The sequence below is a fragment of the Leptinotarsa decemlineata genome, unplaced genomic scaffold, assembly GCF_025532065.1.
Source record: "Leptinotarsa decemlineata unplaced genomic scaffold, Ldec_3_MD MMD2_tig00078422_RagTag_RagTag, whole genome shotgun sequence".
Lineage (NCBI taxonomy): Eukaryota > Metazoa > Arthropoda > Insecta > Coleoptera > Chrysomelidae > Leptinotarsa > Leptinotarsa decemlineata.
The window spans coordinates 22,399,636-22,420,765 of NW_027412747.1; the positions used below are offsets into that span (position 1 = coordinate 22,399,636).

Here is a 21,130-nt window from a genome sequence, read left to right on the forward strand (position 1 = left end):
TATGATAGTCTTATGAACTGTTTTCAATGCCTTGCTGGGGCCTTAAAAGAATGATATTGGCATGTTGCTGAGCTGAATGAATTACGAAAATGTTCTCTACAGTTGAGATTAGCCAAGAATCGAATGACCATTCGCATCCAAAAGGTACATGTTGCGCCATCTTCCAGGTATAAATTGAAATACTACTATTTTTTTAGTACTTTCGCGTTGCCATCTTTCGGAGAGTAGATGAAGTTACCTACCTTTGTTTATAGTTAGGTTAGGGTGTTTTTGATCTGTCAACCGAAAGTAAGATATCTCTTCAAATAACGCCTGTATCTTTGTAAGTTAGTCTATTATACAATATACAAAGCCTGTATGTATGTTATATGCGAATTAACGTCTCAAACTTATTAAATTACAAGCGATAACAACTTCCTGCGAAAAGTGCTAATTGTGCAGTACCAGCAAGATGAACCCGTGTGGTTCAGAAAAAGCAATTGCTAACTCTGTTCAAATATTGTTTTCCATATCAAACGTATAAATAGACCCTGGGAAGTCAGAAAGACGTTCATTATCAATTACTTATTCTTGAGGTACAGTTCAATACAATTCAGTTTTAATTGTTAATGTTCCAAGTTTTTCCATATCATATTCAAATAAAGTTTTTAAAGAAATGAACCAATTTTCAAAAAGTGAATTGTTCACATGTTCCAAAGAACGACTTCCCAGGTGAAATAAAAACTGTCGAATGGGAACATCTGGCATAAAATGGATCTGAGGAAAAAACTTTTTCCACGGTATATGTAAAACACTCTTCTCGATGCGCGTTTCGATAATTATCAGGAAATGACTAGAACTGATTAGAAGAGCCACCTGTAGAGCCGGGTACCAAAAGAATGTAATCTGAAGTGCCGGACGAAATATAAGGCATATTACAAATGTAACTTTCTTTTTTTATTACACGCTTTTTATTAGCTTCACCTGTATGTATGTATGTTTGTTTGTACGTATGTTTGTTTGTAACTTTCAAGCTCGGGATCTGTTTTGACAGAATTATCGGCATTATTGCTTGATTTATTCGTGGGTAGATGGCACTGTACATAACCTCCTTGATATATTCGCGGGCAGATGGCGTTGTACGTAACTCTCGACGTTACTGCTTGATCTATTCGCGGGCAGATGGCGCTCTACGTAGCTTCTTTGATAGGTTGTTCAAGAGAAAATCGAAATGAATAAATATAGTTTGAGAAAAACTAAAAAACACGCTTTTAAAGAACATCGAACTAAAAAGTTGAAAATATATATTTTTTAATAAGCTTAAAACAATAACGATGAAAAAATACTAGCGTGGGCGTTTTGTGCCATATTTTTTATACAGTGTGACCCATTTTTAGTTTTAGTTTTAGTTCGATGTTCATTAAGAACGTGTTTTTTAGTTTTTTAAACTATATTTATTTAATCTGTTTTTCATCACAAATTTACTTGACTTACATGACTCGTTCATGCTTATACAAATATTCGCCTTTTTGTCGCGAATAACCACTGCAATGAGCGTTCATAATTATATTGTACCAATATTTTCTTGGGAATAGTTTGTTACCTGCTGTCAACAGTCATTTTTTTTTTCATTTTTCCTCATTTTTATTCAAAATGTTATGATCTTACTTTCATAATGTTAATAGTTTGCCATCTTTTGGAGACTAATTGATCTTACCCTTTACTGTTCTTACTTGTACAACTGTTGTCGATGGACATCTTTCGTATAGTATCGTCTTTGTAAGTCTATATACTATATATAGAAAAAAGGAGAAATTTTCTAGTATAAAAAAGTACATTTTTTCATTATTAATATGTCATGGTGACTACTTGTTTCAATAGTAATATGAATTAATTTCATTTTCTCCGTTATAAAATGAAATGAAATATTTTCTCCTCCATAATTTTAAATATTAGATGATGATGAACCTGTATAGGTTCGAAACATGTACTGATTGACGGTTTTATCGCTCTAACATTCGATGGTGACACTAAATTGTGGAGACGACTTTGAGTTCTTTAATCATCGCAAATCTACTGCACTCCACTTTGAGATATAGTGAACTTCTACCAGAGGTTCCCTATAAATGTGCATTTACGAGAGAGACAGACACTTTATTCTTGGACATTTATTTTTTACACATAGACTTATTCAGCAAAAGAGTTGAAATAAATCAGTGAGTGGCTAGTGTCATTTCAACTAAATAATTTGGCAGTGAATAATGATACTTGTTGACGTGGAAATAAATGGGAGTGTATATTTGTCTTTGCGAAAAGTGATAAAAATAAATTATTGTCATTAACTAGAAGTTTCTTCTTTCTAAAGTGAATAAAGTTCATAAAAATTTTGATATTGTTCAGAGAGCCGAAGACAAAAAACCTCTGTGGAATTAAAAATAATCAGTTATCGACAGGGCCGTAGCGAAAAGAAAAACCAGGGTGGGAGGGAATCCAAATTTTCCCAACCCCACCAGCAAAATTTCCCAGCTTTCGAAAAAATGAAAGCTGAGGGATTAGTTACTACTATAATATATTAATTTTCTTACTTAGCTATCCAATGATTGGCTGAATGCTTATGCCCGTTAGGGTATGCACAAACAAAAATAAATTTTGGTAATTATAAACATAATAATGGTAAGTCGAAAAAGCAGGGGGGTGGCTCCCCCTCATCCCCCATGGAGACGGTCCTGGTTAGCGACTAATCTCATTTCGAATAAATAATTAGGGAGTGAATGTCGTGGCGTGGAAATAAATGGAAGATACCAAAAAGTGGTTCACGTGAAAATATTTCGCGAGTGACAATAAACAGGATATTTTTCATTGCAAAAAAAGATGAAAGTAACTCATTGTGATTAACTAGAAGTTTGTTCTTCCTATAGTTCATAACAGTTTTAATATTGTTCAGAGAAAAAAAAACTAATAAATAGAGTTTATTCTATGATTTTCACTATAAGGGTTTTACAAAAACCGCGACACGTGTTTCGCTATACAATAGCTTCTTCAAGCATAACTAGTTATGCATAACTAGCTATTGTATAGCGAAACACGTGTCGCGGTTTTTGTAAAACCCTTATAGTGAAAATCAGAATAAACTCTATTTATTATTTTTTGAATATGGATTTTCATCGAGTATCGGCCAGTTCTATTCAATTGTTCAGAGAGTTCAAGGCAAAAACCACCATTGAAGTAAAAATAATCGGTTAGTGATTCATCTCATTTCGACCAAATAATTAGGGAGTGAATGTCGATACTTGTTGACGTGGAAATAAATGGGAGTGAACAGAGTCGTTCACGTGAAAATACTTTGATAGTTACAATTAACTAGAAGTTTGTTCTTTCTACAGGTGCATAAAGTTTATAAAAATTTTGATATTGTTCAGAGAGTCGAAGACAAAAAACTTCTATTGAATTAAAAATAGTCAGTTAGTGACTAACCTCAGAGTCGTTAACGTGAAAATATTTCGAGAGTGACAATAAATAGGATAATTTTCTTTGCGAAAAGTGATGAACGTAACTTATTGTGATGAACTATAAGTTTGCTCTTTCTACAAGTGCATAAAGTTCATAACAATTTTAATATTTTTCAATTCATGGCTTGCGTCCTACGTAGAATGTTTGTTAATTGACAAAACTCCCCGAAAGGCGCCCCAATAAGGACTCTCCCCCATTTCACAGCTGATCGAACGTAAGAAGTCCTCTGAAACAAATTGACACACAATCGAATCATTGTGTTGCATTCGCAGTGATTCGGAGTTGTTCTGTGTTTCTGAATGGGTATAATGGGTAATATAATCGGCTCATTGCGCCTTGAGTGTCTGAAAGATCGAGTAAAGAAGTGATTGTGGGGAAATGGCTCGGAATGGTGTGAGGAAGGAAGCTGTTCGATCTGGAGCGAGTGACGGTTAGACGGGAGAGATGTGTGGCCTTTGGTGGGCGCCACTCTCGGGCTTTGCAGGCTGGTTAATAAAGGCCATTAGCGTTGATTGTTACTTCGCTCCGATTTATACCCGGCTCGTTAAAATGCGTCCGCGATTTTCGATGAATGGGACTTGTCAATTATACTGAGTGGGACTGAAACATTCAACATTCTCACAAGTTCTTGATGTATCCAATCAAAGGAAATATCAAGACTATTTTTATATTTTTCTGACAGGTAAGCTTGTTAATCGTAAAGTCATTCATAATGATGATTCGAATTTGGAACTTCTTGTGTAAAATGAATCTACGATAAAAAGCTAAATGTTTCCGAACCGGATATAATAATGTCAAGATAGCTGATAGACAATTTCGCTCTCTGCTTCGATAAGTTTGTTGGGGGTTGAAAGGGACACCAATATGTCTTGGCACAATCATGTTGCTGGAATTGCAAAGGCTGCTTGTCGAAAGCTTGACACACACAAGGTATTCGAGGCCAACTAAACCTATGGATTGAAAATTACATGACAGATAGAACTTTCTCGGTCAAAGTGGGTCACTCTTTTTCTCCGCACAGACAAGTCACAAGTGGAGTTTCCCAGGGATCTGTTCTTGGCCCGCTCCTCTTTGTTGTTTATGCAAGTGATCTTGCTCTTCATATAAAGTCCAGCAAGTCGTTTTATGCCGATGATACTAAACTGTATGGAAATGCCTTAGTCGAACATTATTCCCTTCAAGAAGACCTCAACTCGATTAGTCAGTGGTGAGAGGATTGGCTTCTTCCTCTGAACGTTGACAAATGCGTCGTACTTCATCGAGGAAAGAACAATCCACTCCATACGTACACAATAAGCGGTCAATCGTTACGTACAGTATCCTCACATGGAGACTTGGGAGTGACTATCAATACTGACTTAACTTGGTCCGAAAATATAACCACATACAAACGCGCAAACACACTGATTTACCTCATCCGCAAAACGTTCCTCCATCTATCGTATTCAAATTCCCTAAAACTCTACAAAACCTACCTTAGTCCAATCATGGAGTATGCAGGTCCAGTGTGGTGTCCTGTTCTGGTGCGCGATAGGGACTTGTTGGAAAATGTACAGCGTCGAGCCACAAGTATGGCTTTTGGTGAAGTGCGTCCAACCTATCCCGAAAGACTGAAGATGGCACAACTGCTAGCTTTTGACCAACGTCGACTCCGTAGGGACCTCATCATATAATTCCGTATAGCATTGTTTTCAACAATGATTATAGCCGACAGGTGTCAGAGCAGGATTCTTCACTGAAGTATTCGATTTTCAATTATTGGAACACACTGGCAGACCGGTTTCGGGCTGTTTGGCCACTCGTCAGTGCAAGGTAGTGTCTATCATCAACATAATGTCGATGATTTTCCATAATTGAAAATCGACATCCTTCAGATTATCATTCTTTGAACTAGGCTGAAGCGGACAACAAACAACATGTTTGTCATCGCTCCATCTGTCTGTGAACGATGTAACGTTATGTGTAGTTTTGCTACACATAACGTTACATCGTTATGTACAAAATCGTAACAGACTCAGACAGCTAACCAGAAAAATGTATGAATTGAGAGCAGCTCCGAAAAAAACCACCTGCTTAGATAAGTAGATATGCAAGTTTCGTAAAAAACACTAAAAATAAGAAACAGGTGCAATTAGCTTGTCTTCTTCCAACCTCATTTGCTGCTCATCAACATCTTTTCCGGGTATATTACCAAGTTCAAGTGTGGCTTGGTTATCAGCTAGACCCAAAAGACTGGGGTTGGAAGTTGGTCGACAATGCATTAGAACCTATTCAGTCTTTATTCCCACCTGCGCCGGAGAAACTGCTGAACACAATTTTTTGCAACTGTGAGAAGGGATGCAGCGATAAATGTGGTTGTTAAAAAGTTGGACTGTTGTGTTCTCTGGCATGAACACATTGTCAAGGCCAGTCATGTTGTAATGCTTAATCACCAATAGTGGAGGATTTATTTGATACCAACGAGGAAACATGCGATACATCACTCTTAACGCAGTTCACCTAAACCCAGGATGAACATCAAGAAGAAGAAGAAGATCAAGAAGAAGAAGAAGACCAAGAAGAAGAACGACAAGAAGAAGTATTTGAAGGTTATGACTCAGATGAATAAATTTTTACAGTTTTTTAATTTCAATCGCTTTTATAATTTCCAACCCTTCCTAATATATTTTATTATGCAAGTTTTTAATTTGACAGAATCACAACAGATATGTGGAATAGGCCTAATGGGGAAACCACTTAAAAAAAACGCGCTAAGTACACTACCTCATAGGTGGCGTGGAAACGTGTGCATATAATGACGATTACAACTAATACAACTTTTTGACTCGTCGTATCTCAGAAACGGTAGCTCTAAGAAAAAAAAAGTATTGATACATTTTTGTAGAGAATTTTATTATCTACAATTTTTATCTGAAGTTATTTTATGATTAAACTTACCGTTTTCCTGAAAATCGCGAAAAACCATTTTTTTTCGAGATTTTTGACCTTTGACCTCGAATACATTTTTTTCCAGGCATCGCAATCATTCGGAATTTTGAAATTTTATTTTTAACTATGTTTTGAATAATTACACGCGTTTGCAGCTTGTTGTAAAGTTATGTACCTTCCAATGTATATTTTGACCGGATTATTATTATAGCTTAGCAGAATTCTACGATGATAATTTTAATTGAGTATGACTAACTGCAATAACTACGGTATTTTATTGATTTGATTCAATTTAGTTTGAATTGATTTATTTAATTTTATTGACCATGTTCTTATATCCTGAACGTTTCTATTAGGTTATTGTTATTTACATTTCTCTTTTCAGTTCATTGAACTGAATTACTTCCACCCCAATTCAAAATCACTTCAAGGTTCCTATTAATGGCCTCAACAATAATATTTAAAGCTTTGAATAATATGTTTGACGAAAAGAAACAGAACAAAATGTGTATTTAGGAAATATAACGTAATATACCAACAAACTCGGTATGTATTGATTAAAGGTGGAGCGTGAAAGGTATGAAAGTTTTGAAAAAAAAATTCATTCTCTGAGAAATTGAAATTTAAGCAAATATTGAAAAGGATGAATGATAGTTCAGCCATGACCAGTAATAGTTTCATCTGTAATGGTTTCACACAGTACATTTGCCTATTAATTACGACGGAGGTTCATTTCTCAAGCAGTGGCAACATTTCATAAAAAGGGATTAAACACATTGGATATTCAAGAGGCACGAGGTCCTATTGATCGAAATATTATTCCGTTCATAGATTTCCGTGAATGCGATATGGAAAATTCTAATAAAGATGTCATTCAGTCAGTTTAATACTTCATGTGATATAGTTAATGCCGTGATATTAAATGTTCATTTGAGAGGGCGAGAAATCTTTATATTATGTTTGCCCTTGTTATTGTGGGTTTAATATTACTCGGTTTTGACTCATCAATATTATACGAGTTGGTCCGACAATAGTCAATTACATCTGAAGTGAAATTTCTTATTTTGCTGTGTAATAAAACAAGTGAATTACTCCCATACAGAAAAATATCAATAAATATACTAATGAAAGAGGTGTTTTGATAAGGTAATTTTGAAGTAAAGTAAAGTAAGTTTGAAGGTGATTGACAATGTTTCATGATGAATTTCACTGGTTCGGACTTCCATTGTCTACTATATAAAATGATTTGAAATCCCTGAAACAACTAAAAAAGAAGAATTAAAAATGAGATAGCTGAAAATAAAGATTATATTAACCAAAATAAACCTGAAATGAAATAATAGCGAAATAAACTACAAGTAAAAATGTCCCTCTCTGTGCAAGATCTCAGCTTGAGACCACTCGATGTTGTGTTGATGGGTCCAAACATGGTCTGCTATTCCTGATTTGCTGGTTTCCCCTCGCTGTGTGTACTTCTTGTGCTCGGCAATGCGAACATTCAATGGCCTCTTAGTTTCACCGATATAGGATTTTCCGCACTCACAGGGTATCCGGTAAATGCAATTCCTGGAATCGCAGTCCGCGTTTGGTGGCCTGGTTTTCGTGAGGCTGCTACGAATAGTGTTACCGGATCTGAAACAGGTTCTGATGTACTTGGAACCAATTCTTCTTATCCTCTCCGATAATCCTCTGATGTAGGGAAGTGCAAGCACTGGTTGTGACGGCTCCTCTTCCTTGCGAGGCTCCTGCTTTCTTCTACCCAAAGTTTTTTCTACCATCGCTTTGGAGTAGCCATTCCGTTGAAGATCATTTTTGATGATTTCTAGTTCCTTTTCGAGACCTTCCTTCGTATTACAGAGCCTAAAAGTACGGTCTAATAGAGTCTTGATGATTCCCCTTTTAGTCGATTGATGGTGGTTGGATTAGTGGTTCAGGTACTGTCCCGTATGAGTGGGTTTTCGGTATACAGATATTTCCCACTTAGTGTCGGTCCTCTTCACCAAAACGTCTAAGAATGGCAATTCGTTGTGGATTTCCTTCTCCATTGTGAAAGTGACGGAAGGTCTCACGCTGTTGATGTGTTTCAGGAAGGCGTCTAGTTCAGTATTCCCATGGTTCCATATTATGAAGGTGTCGTCAACATTTCTCAACCACACTCGGGGTTTCTTGTGGGCTTCTTCAATGGCCAGAGTTTCAAACCACTCCATATATATGTTGGCTATGACTGGTGAAAGTGGCGATCCCATTGGCAGTCCCTCATCGTGTGTAAAGAATTCGTCCTTCAGTTGGAAATAACAGTTTCGTACACAGCATCCTAGTAATTCCATAATTACTTCTATAGAAGAGAAACATCTACAGAAGAAACATCTGTATATCGAAAACCCACTCATACGGGACAGTACTTGAACCACGAATCCAACCACCATCAATCGACTAAAAGAGGAATCATCAAGACTCTATTAGACCGTGCTTTTAGGCTCTGTAATACGAAGGAAGGTCTCGAAAAGGAACTAGAAATCATCAAAAATGATCTTCAACGGAATGGCTACTCCAAAGCGATGGTAGAAAACACTTTGGCTAGAAGACAGCAGGAGCCTCGTAAGGAAGAGAAGCCGTCACAACCAGTGCTTGCACTTCCCTACATCAGAGGATTATCGGAGAAGATAAGAAGAATTGGTTCCAAGTACAACATCAGAACCTGTTTCAGATCCGGTAACACTATCCGTAGCAGCCTCACGAAAACCAGGCCACCAAACGCGGACTGCGATTCCAAGAATTGCATTTAGCGGATACCCTGTGAGTGCGGAAAATCCTATATTGGTGAAATTAATGTTTGAACCATTGAATGTTCGCATTGCCGAGCACAAGAAACACACACAGCGAGGGGAAACCAGCAAATCAGGAATAGCAGCAAGCTGAGATCTTGCACAGAGAGGAACATTGGTTCAAGAAAAAATTCAAGGATGCCGCATACATGTTGTCCAACAACGTATTCAGCCAAGCCAGCGTAGAAATACGCAACATATGGAAACCCATCATCAAGCGAAAAATGGCCAACTCCCGCCAAAATGATCATTTCCCATGGAACTAGTGAAGCGGAAAATGGAAAGCAGGGATAAGTGAAAGTAGTTGAATGACCTATAAATAGTTATCTCTCGGAGGAATCAGTCCAGTCATCACCCGAAGACGATTGTAGATACTAACAATCGAAACGTCGTGAACTAACGTGACTTGAAATCTCTACCCTTTTTATTTTTATTTTCTTTTTTCATTTCTTTATTTTTATTTTGTTTTCAGTCATTCAATTGTTATATTTTTACTTGTAGTTTATTTCACTATTATTTCACTTAATATACTTGTTATTTTCAGCTATTCATTTTTAATTATTCTTTTTCAGTTGTTTCAGGGATTTCAAATCATTTTATATAGTAGACAATGGAAGTCCGAACCAGTAAAGTAAACTTTATTGACTACATAATGAATACATTACACGAGTAGCAGGTCAAATTTAAAAGACATCACAAGGTGGACAGTAACAGTACACATATGAATGTAGAGATAATAGTATATTATGCAACGAGCATTAATCGGGATACGAAACGAGCCGAAGGCGAGTTTTGTATGGTATATGCGAGTGTATTAATAACCATTACATGAGAGTTGCATACGCTATTTTTTCTAAACCCGATAAATAATGAAAAACTATAAATATTATATTTGTATTGAACACATTTACAGTAATTAACTCATATTTTTTTTAAAAAACACAAACTTAATGGTATTATCATGGATATATGAAAACTATAAAGATTCTAATTATAACTGTAATTAATCTGATCTTTTAAAAATATTGGAGTCGATGGTATTCCTTCTATATCGCTGTTTTCAGACATTTTGATAATATAGGTAGGTAATATGAAAACTGATTTTGACAAATAAAGCAATTAGTTACTTAGGTTAGAATCTAGGACAAACAAAGGAACAGGATTCTTGATTGAAAAATTATGGGTTTCTATTGGTTCATAATTTGTATCGTTATGAAAAATCTGTATCATAATGGATATCATTATGAAACGGATTATGGTCATATAAGTGTATTGTTAGAGTACGGGTGTTGAAAAAATCATATGAAACCTTGAATGTGTAGTACACATGCAACGGGCTTGGTAATTTTATATTATTAGAAGCAATGAACTAGTGAATTCTTTTATTGAATAGAAGCAATGTTCAGTCATTTTTTTTTCTTAAAAAAATACATGCTGAGGTTTTTCAGGCCTTCACTAAGTTTATTGTACAAATTTGAGTTGGGAGAGTTGGAGGAAGATATTTTCAAAACTAAGTAATACAGTTCATCTTCAAAAGCAAACTAAACTTCTCTGAAGAGGTGGAATAACTTGGTAGTACCCTCAACAGGAAGCTAACATGGAACCCTCACCTGCAGAGTAGAGCAAAAAGAGCATATGTGGCTCAACTTTAGATTTCCCCTATTTCTGTCCAATTCAATGAGGGGCTTGATGTATACAGGGTGTCACTGGACTTACCCTTTTCCTCTCGGAAATGAATAGATGGAGTCAAAATATCACGAGTACCTACTTTTGTTCCTGAAATCCTTCGTTACCAAGTTAACGGGCCTTCAAAGTTACAAAATGGAAAATGTCATTCTTTGATAACTTTTCAAGTTAATATTCAAACTCATCCAAATTTTGGTGATTGACTAAACGAATAGTAATAATTCGGATAAACCTATTTCAACTACAGCAGAATTTCTTAATCCCGAAAAATGATGTTGAAACTCCAACCCTCGTCTCATTTCGAAATATACCGGAGATAATTAAAGTGATATCATTTATTGAGGCGGTCTCATCCCGCCAGGAGGCGATATCAGAGCTGTCACCAACATCTGGTTGCCTAATAACCCTCTCATTACCGATTACCGTGCCTTGATTCGAACTCCGCATACCCGGCTTTTATGTGTCCCTTAACTAACCAAAAACTCGGCTTAATTAACCTGTACAAACCGCTAACTATCTGTCTGTGATGGGTTGATTACATTCGAAACTCGTTTGAAGTCAATGGAGATCAATTAGGCATCTGCTCGATTGTCTGGAAGTATCAAAGTTCTATTTTGTTCTGTCATGAAAGCATTTAGTCGAAGAAATTGGGCGACACTTTTGTCAAGATTAGACAAGAATGAACGAGTTACACTTTTAGCAATGTTACCAATATGTATATGTCAGCTATTTATTCATTCTACGGAATCAGTACTGAAAAAAATCACTTCAATAATAAAAATATGTAAATACAGTAAAATTCGATACTTGGTAACTTGTAAATAACTATAATACAAGTATACAGGGCTTTTCATGATGAGCGTTAATTAGCCGTTTCTGACAAACGGATCAACTTGAAAATTCCACAGTATGCATGAATCAATATGACCTACACGCCTAAAATATTTCAGACGAAGCGGCGTTGTCGCTTCTACTATAAAGTAGCGGCTTCTTTGATTTTTCAAATGGAACACCCCGTATATAATATCATATTATGATTCATTATCACTTTGTCAACAAATTCATATACTATTTCCCTATACCTATCTATTACCGTTTAGAAGATTAAATAAATTTCGATATTTTTTTTACCAAACATGAACTTTTATAAAAGCTGATAATCTTGAACTCTCTTGCACTAAAACGATCAAATTTGAAATGGAGTGGAGTGATACTATGAGGATCTTCACTCCGAGTCATACTTTCATTTGCCTCATACAGGGTCTTCAAAAAATGCAGATGTATATCGTTGCTAGTTGTAGGATATCCTTCGAATGGTGGGGTAGATGGCTGGTTCGATGATTGTGGAGGAGAAACAATGTTAGTTGTTAATGGAGTTTACATTTACCTCCATAGGCTCATCCTACACGACAAATAGTAAGAAATACCTATAATACAGGTATATAAAAATACAATTGTCTAAAATTGTTAAAAATCACACTGAACCTAAATATCAAATGGAGTTGTCGTTCCAAGGAGCTTTGAGAAATTCATTGATGGAATAAAAACAATACTTTAATAATAGCACTTTGCATTTTCTCTTGAATAATCCTAGAAGAAGTTGTTTCAAACTAGTTGGTAACTTGTTGTATAACTGCAGTTTAGGTGAGTTATTCCTGGACACGTCAAGTTGATAAAAAGATATTTTGAACAGATTCGCTGGTCTCGTATTATGAATAGAATAGTTTATTGGCTACGTGATACGCACGTCAAAACACAAAAATTTATAAATTTGACGTCATATATACAAATAAAACTATCACAAAGCTTGTATAACAGAACAGTGTACATAATAATGAAAACAATCAATCAACTAATGTTAAAAATGAGAATAATTGTTACTCACTCAAAGTCTCATGAATTATCTATTTTGAATAACATGTATTCATCTGTGAGGTGCTCAGTCTGAATTTCTCAGTTCTCATCAGATTTCCTGATCTTGTAGGATATTCATGTTGTGGCGATTGTAAAATGTATTTTGATTTATTTTTATGAATTTCAATCAATGTTTCATATACAAAAGCTGTAGGAAGCGGCATAATTTTGAAATGAATAAAAAGTGGGCGACAATGATCTTTAAAGTTGGCATTAGATATTAGACGTATAACTCTTTTTTGCAATATAACATTTTTTTGGAATGACAAGAATCCACCCACAACACTATGCCGTACACCATGTGACTATGGAAGAGTCCGAAGTACGAAGATTTGACCGCTCTGATACTGACGAAATTCTTCAGTCTACGAATCATAAATATTACACTTGATAATTTCTTGGCCAGTTTGTCAGCATGACATGACCAGTTCAATCTGTCGTCTATATGAATCCCCAGTAGCTTAACACTTTTACCCGAGGTTAAATACGTATTTGTGGAAATTATAAAAATTTTATTTTCAGCCTCATTAAGGAGAAGTCTATTTGAAACAAACCAGTTACTTGCAGACTTCATGGTGGCGTTGGCAGAAACACTCAAATCATTAACACTACCGTGACAGTCCACCAAAGTGGTATCATCCGCAAAAAGAAAACATTTTTTAGGAAGTATATGGTAGTATAGGTCATTTATATATAGTACAAATAAGATTGGTCCCAGTACAGAACCCTGGGGCACACCATGTTTGACAGATTTCACATTCGATTTAATCCCATGTAATGATACACATTGTGATCTATCGTACAAATAGGATTCAAAGAATTTAAGGGACAGTCCACGGATACCATAATAGGAAAGTTTCTTAAGCAGAATATTATGCGAAACACAATCCAATGCCTTCGATAGATCGCACAACGTTATGAATGAATGTCTGCCCTCCTCAAAACCTATCACTACAGCGGATATGATATTCAAAAGAGCATCGATTGTGGACTTACCCTTTCTATACGCAAATTGTCCAGGGCAGAAAAGAGAATTAGCTTCTAAGCATGCTATTAATCTGCTTTTGACAATTACCCCGATAACTTTTCCAAGTATAGGTATTATTGAAATAGGTCGAAAGTTGTCAATAATATGAGGGCCTCCTTTTTTAAAAAGAGGTAGGACTACAGGTTTTTTATTATTGCAGGAAAAACCCCATGAGAAAAACATTCATTTATTAATAGGGAAAATGGGTACGCAATCATATTGGCAATACTTTTGATGATTCCACTGTTAAGCTCAAAAAAGTCCGAACAATTGGAGTTCTTGAGAGACTGGATAATTTCCATTACTTGATATGATTATGAGATTCAGATACATTCGAATAAAAATGTCTGTTTTTGTGAATATCTATCACGGCATAATAGACAAACAGGCACGGTAGAGGCAAGATGCCATATTTCTCGAAAATTGGCTTACAGTGAGCATTGAGGTCCGCACCAACGATTATCCTCATTGTTTTTTTCTGTAGAACGAATATTTTTTGAGCATAACTTGTGTTCCACCACAGAAGAATCCCATAAGTGATCTGAGAATATATGCAGAGAGCAGAGTGTTAATGTTAACAACTTTTTTTAGCGCTGGTGAACAATGTGAAAAAGAGATACCAGAAAATAAGATTCACGCTACAGACTGTGGCTGCTCATCATCAACAATGTTTTTACAATATTATTTTCACATTTTTGCTTAGCTTTTCTCCACGTACGTCCACAGAAAAGTTATTTTACTGAATGATAATCACATTCACCAGTTTTGGGCGTATTTTCATGTGTTTTCAATAAAAATGCGATCCAGCATATCTCGCGAAGAGTTTCATTCTTTTCAACGAAATCCAGATCTATCGCATAAAGGAAAAGTCGGGAGTGGCAGGGAACATAAAGAGCTTATTTCGTAGATGAAATGATTGAAGTATTGAGGGACAATGTACGCCATTACGAAACATTAGCGCTTCTTTGAACGTTTGCAGCCTAATAGCAGAGTAATGGATTCCGGTCGCACTCGACAATCAGACTCATTCAATTTTTAACTCCACACAAGTACTCGACTGCGGATTGTGACTGCTGAGCAGAAAACGGGGTGATGTCGGACTTCGATTTGAGGTCAATCGAATACAATGACTGAAAATGAATAGGGTATGACTTATTTTCTGATATAGACCTACGTAACTGACAGTGGGTTGCGGATTCACATCTTCACCGGCAGCAGGAGGTTGCATATCTTAATAAATCATTTCATTCTGGAAGATTCCCTACATGTCTGAAACTAGCAATAGTCATTCCGCTTCATGAAGGTGGTGAAATGAATGATCCATCAAACTTCCGGCCTATATCATTGCTCCCGACAACCTCTCAAATAATTGAAAAACTGGTTAAAAATATAATGCTGAACTTCTCAAGTAATCATAACTTACTATGCGATTCTCAATATAGATTCCAAAGCCATAAAAACACAAGCGATGCCATTTTCTATTTTCTGGAAGATGTATACAGCGTGACTCACGGTCGATGGTAGGTTAGACGTTTCTGGAAAACGCAAAGCATGATTTTTCTGAAAATTTCACCTCTCACATTTCCTTACCTGTTCTATCGATCTAAAATATTTTCAGCATTGCAGCGTTGCCACTTCTGTAAAAAAGTCCTAGCAATTTTATTTTTTTAAATGGAACACCTCGTATATTTATACATTTTTGGAATCGCACTAGTATTTTAATACTTTTTGGTTAATAATGTCCTATACCTATCTCTATCTGTTTTCGAGATAAAAAATAAATTGTGCTAAATATGGTCCAAAACATAGCCTTAATTGAAATTAAGTACATCAGTACTCTCAATTCATGAAAAGTTGATATTTTGATGATAGTTTGGACAAACTCGAAATATTCAAATAACACCAAGAAATCGACTTCAAATCATACAAGGCGTGCTAAAATTACTATTATTTCCATTGTGCATAAAAGTAGTCGAAAGTTCATTTTTTCAAATGAAACCCTGTATATTACTCGATAAATTGAAAGATGGCGAAGAATGCTTCAAGATGATACACATGTCCCTATACCTAAATCGTCAAGTTTTCTTAATGAAGCCGTTTTTGTGGAAAAATAGTTATTCACGTTTTACCTACAAGTGTTGAAAGTGGCATTTTATTTTGTGAGTGGGGATTATTGCAAAACGAGCGTCAGCAAGTGAAGCAAACTCACGGGCAAAATAAAATCAATTTTAACAAATGTATCATACAAATTTTTTTGTATAACGTTACTGCTGATAATAAAAAAAAAATTATAGGGTCCATGGGATTTGAACACACGATTTTTGGATTACAAGGTATATGTTACAAATACATACGCCAACTCACGTTATTTTAAGGAGGATTATTGGTTAGTCATGAAGGACTTTCTACAGTTGGACTGAATACTACTTCGTCATCGTCAGTAACTTCACAGGGATTTGATATTACCAATAGCACGAACTGCATGTGTGAACTTTTCTAAATGATTTTTTGGTAGGTGTTCTGATTGAAGTGTTTCTATCAAAGAGATTTTCAATAAAATAATTTTTAAAGAATTTTATTTCTAGGTAGCTGTGGAAATATCAAGCTCATGACAGTTTGGTGACTTTTATAAGTAACTGATGAATGGTTATTGACGGTGTTTCAAAAAATCGCCAAAAATGAATGCAAATATTGATTATTCAAACGAAGTTGTTATGAAATTATTTATTATACACGGACAGTGTGATCAAATCATTGCCAGAACTTGTAGAAAATTCAACCAAATGTATCCTGAATTAACACCAATGAAAGAGAGGAAGTTTGTAAGATTACAAAATAATTTCCTTAATTATGGCTCCATGTTAAAAACGCCTTCAACATTACCAAAACTTGTTACTTCAAATGAGAACAATACTGGCATACTTTTATGCATATCCAGAAGCTTCCATTTACAGTGCAGAAAAAGATTTAGGTGTATCACATGCTTCAGTACAAGGAATTTTGAAAAATCACGCAATGCATCCGTATAAATTTACCAAAGTTCAAGCTCTAAAAGCAGAAGACTTCGAACGTAGAATGCATTTTTGTGAATCCCTTTTGATTCATACACAGGAAGATCGGGAATTTTTGTCAAAAATAATTTAGAGCGACGAATCAAAATTTACGAGGGATGGTATTTTCAATAGAAGAAATAAACATTTTTTGGCTGATCATAATCCTCATATTACAAAAGAAATATGTTTTCAAGAAAAACTTGACCTGAATGTTTTCTCTATTCTGAAGAACAATGAAATTAGCTTTTTTATTTATGAAGACACACTGAATGCAGAGAGATATCTCCAAATATTAAGGACGACTGTAACCGATTTTCTTGAAAATTTGCCTTTAGAGGAATATAGGAATTCGTGGTTTCAACTGGATGGAGCGCCAGCTCATTCCACCCAGGAATTTTCCAGGAATCTTGACGAACTCTTCGACGATCGTTGGTTTAGGCGTTTAGGGCCGTGGGATTGGCCACCGAAATCACCCAATCTCACGCCACTTGACTTTTTTTGTGGGGTGTTTTAAAAGAAAGGGTTTACAGGTACTTCAATGCCTACCAAAGAAGAATTGCGACGGCGAATAGTGCGGAGTATTGAAGATCTGGATCCCCAGGAAATTGAAAAAGCAACCACAAGTCGCGTACAAAAAAAACATTTTGAAGTGTTTAGAATGTAATAGACAACATTTATTTTTCTTTGATCGAGTCGCACTTGACATACGGAATTGTCTCTTGGGGCTTTTGTAGTTAGCAACTACTGAATTCAGTATTCGTTCTACAAAAAAGGGATGTTAGATACATATGTAAGACAAAATCACAAGACCACTGCAAACCACTTTTTATCTGTCAAAAAATTCTTATTGTACCTTGTTTGTTTCTTTCAGAATCCGTGTGCATTATTCACAAAAAATACTCTAACTCAGTAACACATAATGACCACACGAGAGAAAGTCGGAATTTACCCTTGCCAATCCCAAAATAAGCAATTATGAAATTTTCTTTGATATATGAGAGCAAGAATAGTTATTTATGTATCAAGGGAATTAGGAGGGCCTTAATTATCGATGGCAAAGTTTGCGTCCCGAGGGCCTCTGGCCCGAGGGACAGCAATTGCCTGAGGTTATTAAGGCTCATTAATTCCCGTGGTACATAGATAATTTTATTTCTGACCGATTTCAATAAAATTTTGTTCATTTTTGAAACGGAAAAATGTACCAATTCATTACCTTCCCGGTATATTTGAATCAGGTACCGTTGATTATAGTAGAGTTTTCTTGTTGCTAGGTTGTTGCTATGTTACTTGTTTATAAACAGAACTTTGTTATCAAGCTGTGTTTGCGGTGAAAACGTGTTTTCTACCCCAAATATAATGGAGGATATTTTGAAAAAACCTGAACAAGCAAGAGAATCATTAATTCCATCGAAAAGTGAAGCCATATACCAAAAAGAATACAAGATATATCTGGACTGGCTGACACGGAAAAATGTTATGCCAAAAGATGTCACTGAAACTGTATTTCTGGCATATTTTCAAGAACTGGTAAGGAATTTTCTATGTTTTTCGGTAGATTTGGTAGTAATTGTGTTTATTCGTTTCAGTCAGAAACGTATAGTCCGAATTTTTTATGGACTAAATGGTCAATGCTAAAATCGATGGTGACTATACATGAGAAACGAGATATCACCAAGTTCAATGAACTACAGGCTTTTTTGAAACGGAAGAATAAGAGTTATAAGCCGAAAAAGTCTGCTGTTTTATCTCCTGAAGATGTTATCAGATTCCTAAAGGACGCTCCTAATGATATTCATTTATTGCATAAGGTAATTTTTTTCTTATTTTCCTTTTTGTGTGTATTTATTTCCTTTTTTTTGTTATAGGTTGTTTTGATTATGGGTTATTTTGGAGGATGCAGAAGTCAGGAACTTTTGAATATGAAGATATCGGATATAGAGGACCGGGATTCCGTTATGGTAGTGAACGTACCGGAAAGTAAAACTGGTGTATCGAAGAAATTTACAGTTGTGGATGAAAAAGAGTTCTCCGCTTTGCCTTTATTAAGACTTTATATGTCTTTGCGTCCTAAAGGTATTGAACGATTTTTTTGAGCTTCCGACAAAATAAATGTACATCTTAGCCAATTGGAAAAAACATGTTTGGGAAAATCCCCAGCAAAATCGCAATGTATTTAGGATTGCCAAACTCATCTTCCTATACGGGACATTGCCTTCGTCGCACTTCTGCTACTGCTCTAGCCAATGCAGGAGCAACTATGACTAACTTAAAAAGACACGGAGGTTGGAAAAGTTCCACGGTGGCGGAGGGGTATTTGGAGGATAGCATCGAATTGAGAAATCAAACGGCGCGTATGTTGTCTACTTTGTCATCAGAAGAGGCAGGTACCTCGACTGTAGTGAACAGAAGCTCCAGCCATACAAAAAAAGAAATTGTTTCCAGTGGCGGAAGTAATTTTCAGGGAACATTTCAAAATTGTACATTTATTATTTGTAATGACGTGAATAAATAAAATATGGTTCAGTTTTCATTTCTATTTATTTTTACTTGTGAAAGGTAGAGGGAATTATAAAATCTATAATGTCCCAAGGGAGTTATGACCCTCTTTATTGATAGCGTAACTATGAGGATATAAGCTTATAATATCCCGGTCAGAAATAAAATATACAATCACCTTTCAATGTGCTATAGGACCATAATACATTTTTAGAAAATCAGAAAATTAGTTTAAGGAGTAGGTACTTCTGCAAAAAGCCTACTATAACTTAAAGAAATATTACAATGATGTATTTTAACTCTCAGTATTTCAGATGCTTACATATCTGTATTCATTCATATATTGTTTTATTTATGAGTATTCCTATTCCTATATGTACATTTTTCAACCGTATAATGATTGTTCATTGTTTATCATAATTTTAATATTTTTTTATAAACTTCAACACTGTTGACTTCATAAAGTTTCACTAGATTTTTCAATAAGGATTTCTTGGACAATAAAGCATGAATGATTGATTTATTGAATGTATCTATCATCTATTGAGCTGAAGCCGAACGAATTATAGAAACTACGTGGATAATGTAAGCTTTGAATAATATGTTTGACAAAAAGAAACAGAACAATATGTCTATTTAGGAAATATATCGCATTGTTTACATTCGTAACTTTCCAATCTATATCTAATTAATATCGTCAAACACCCATATACATCCAACGATAAAAAAGCTTTTTGTTCCCGAATGTTCGGAATGTCTGGTATGACTCAATTCAGCATTCGAAACGCCATCCAATAATAGCGCTACTTCGACAATGGACGAGTTGAAATGCGCAACATCAAAGTGCTCCGCCAATTTAATATAATACAATTATTATTAATTTCTCCAGAATTATTAAATCAGACACTATAGATGCTTTTCATTACGCCATTTATCGTCGTATATTCGCAATTATTACATTCCTGCTGTTCGTATAGACGGATCCACCTGAATATGCTGTCGAGAAGTAAATTTAGATTGCGAGACATAATGCAAATGAACTCGTCTTTGATAGACTCTCTTCGAGTCGGGTGTAGGTGGAGTGGAAGTGATTCGAGGAAAACAAATGGAGGGTGGGTACGATGGATCGGTTATCATTTTCCTCAGGAACGGGACGTTCATGCTCTGGGTTAATTCAGTTGTCTGATTTAAAGCTGCAGAGAGGCAGAAGGCGATTTCCCATCAGAATGTTACATGTTAAAGCAAGCCCACCTAAAAAATATTTCAGAGATTTTCACCCCAAACAGTTTAAAAAAACGCAACATAATATATACGGTATAAAATAATTTATTCAGGCATATGTCTTCACTAACTGAAATCTACATATTCATTGGTATATATGTGCTATCATCTTCATGGCTCTACTCGAACTGAACGTTTTATCTTCTTGTTTGTTTTTTTATACGGTTAGAACGCCTCAGTGCAGGTGTTTGTCCTCTCCTTTCATCCGGATGTTTCTTTAAATTTGCCTGTACTTGGGCTACATCAGGCATTTATCTTCCAATAGGAACAACCCACTATGAATTGCTACAAAAGCATAACTTTTTCAGTCTCGAAAAAAGGCGTGAATATTATAGTGTTGCACTAACCTATAAAATTATCAAAAGCATAGTTGGCTACCCAACATTACTGGAAAAGTTCAATATTTGCATCCCTAGAATATGTTCCAGACA

At 35.5% G+C, this 21,130-nt stretch overlaps 1 protein-coding gene across 1 annotated transcript; it reads left to right on the forward strand.

Moving 5' to 3' along the window:
• Positions 1–17,929: 17,929 nt before the first annotated feature.
• Positions 17,930–19,456, forward strand: LOC141487344 (uncharacterized). The gene is made up of 3 exons (XM_074186291.1): positions 17,930–18,449; positions 18,509–18,730; positions 18,788–19,456. The coding sequence occupies exons 1-3, from the start codon at positions 18,279–18,281 to the stop codon at positions 19,013–19,015; spliced, it is 621 nt and encodes a 206-aa protein (XP_074042392.1). The 5' UTR covers positions 17,930–18,278; the 3' UTR covers positions 19,016–19,456.
• The last annotated feature ends 1,674 nt before the right edge of the window (positions 19,457–21,130 follow it).

Excerpts from the sequence above, each read along its gene's own strand:
- LOC141487344 (XM_074186291.1), top strand. The coding sequence starts at position 18,279 with ATGGAGGATATTTTGAAAAAACCTGAACAAGCAAGAGAATCATTAATT. Across the intron at positions 18,450-18,508 it reads TGGCATATTTTCAAGAACTG|TCAGAAACGTATAGTCCGAA; the intron begins GTAAGGAATTTT and ends TATTCGTTTCAG. Across the intron at positions 18,731-18,787 it reads ATATTCATTTATTGCATAAG|GTTGTTTTGATTATGGGTTA; the intron begins GTAATTTTTTTC and ends TTTTTGTTATAG.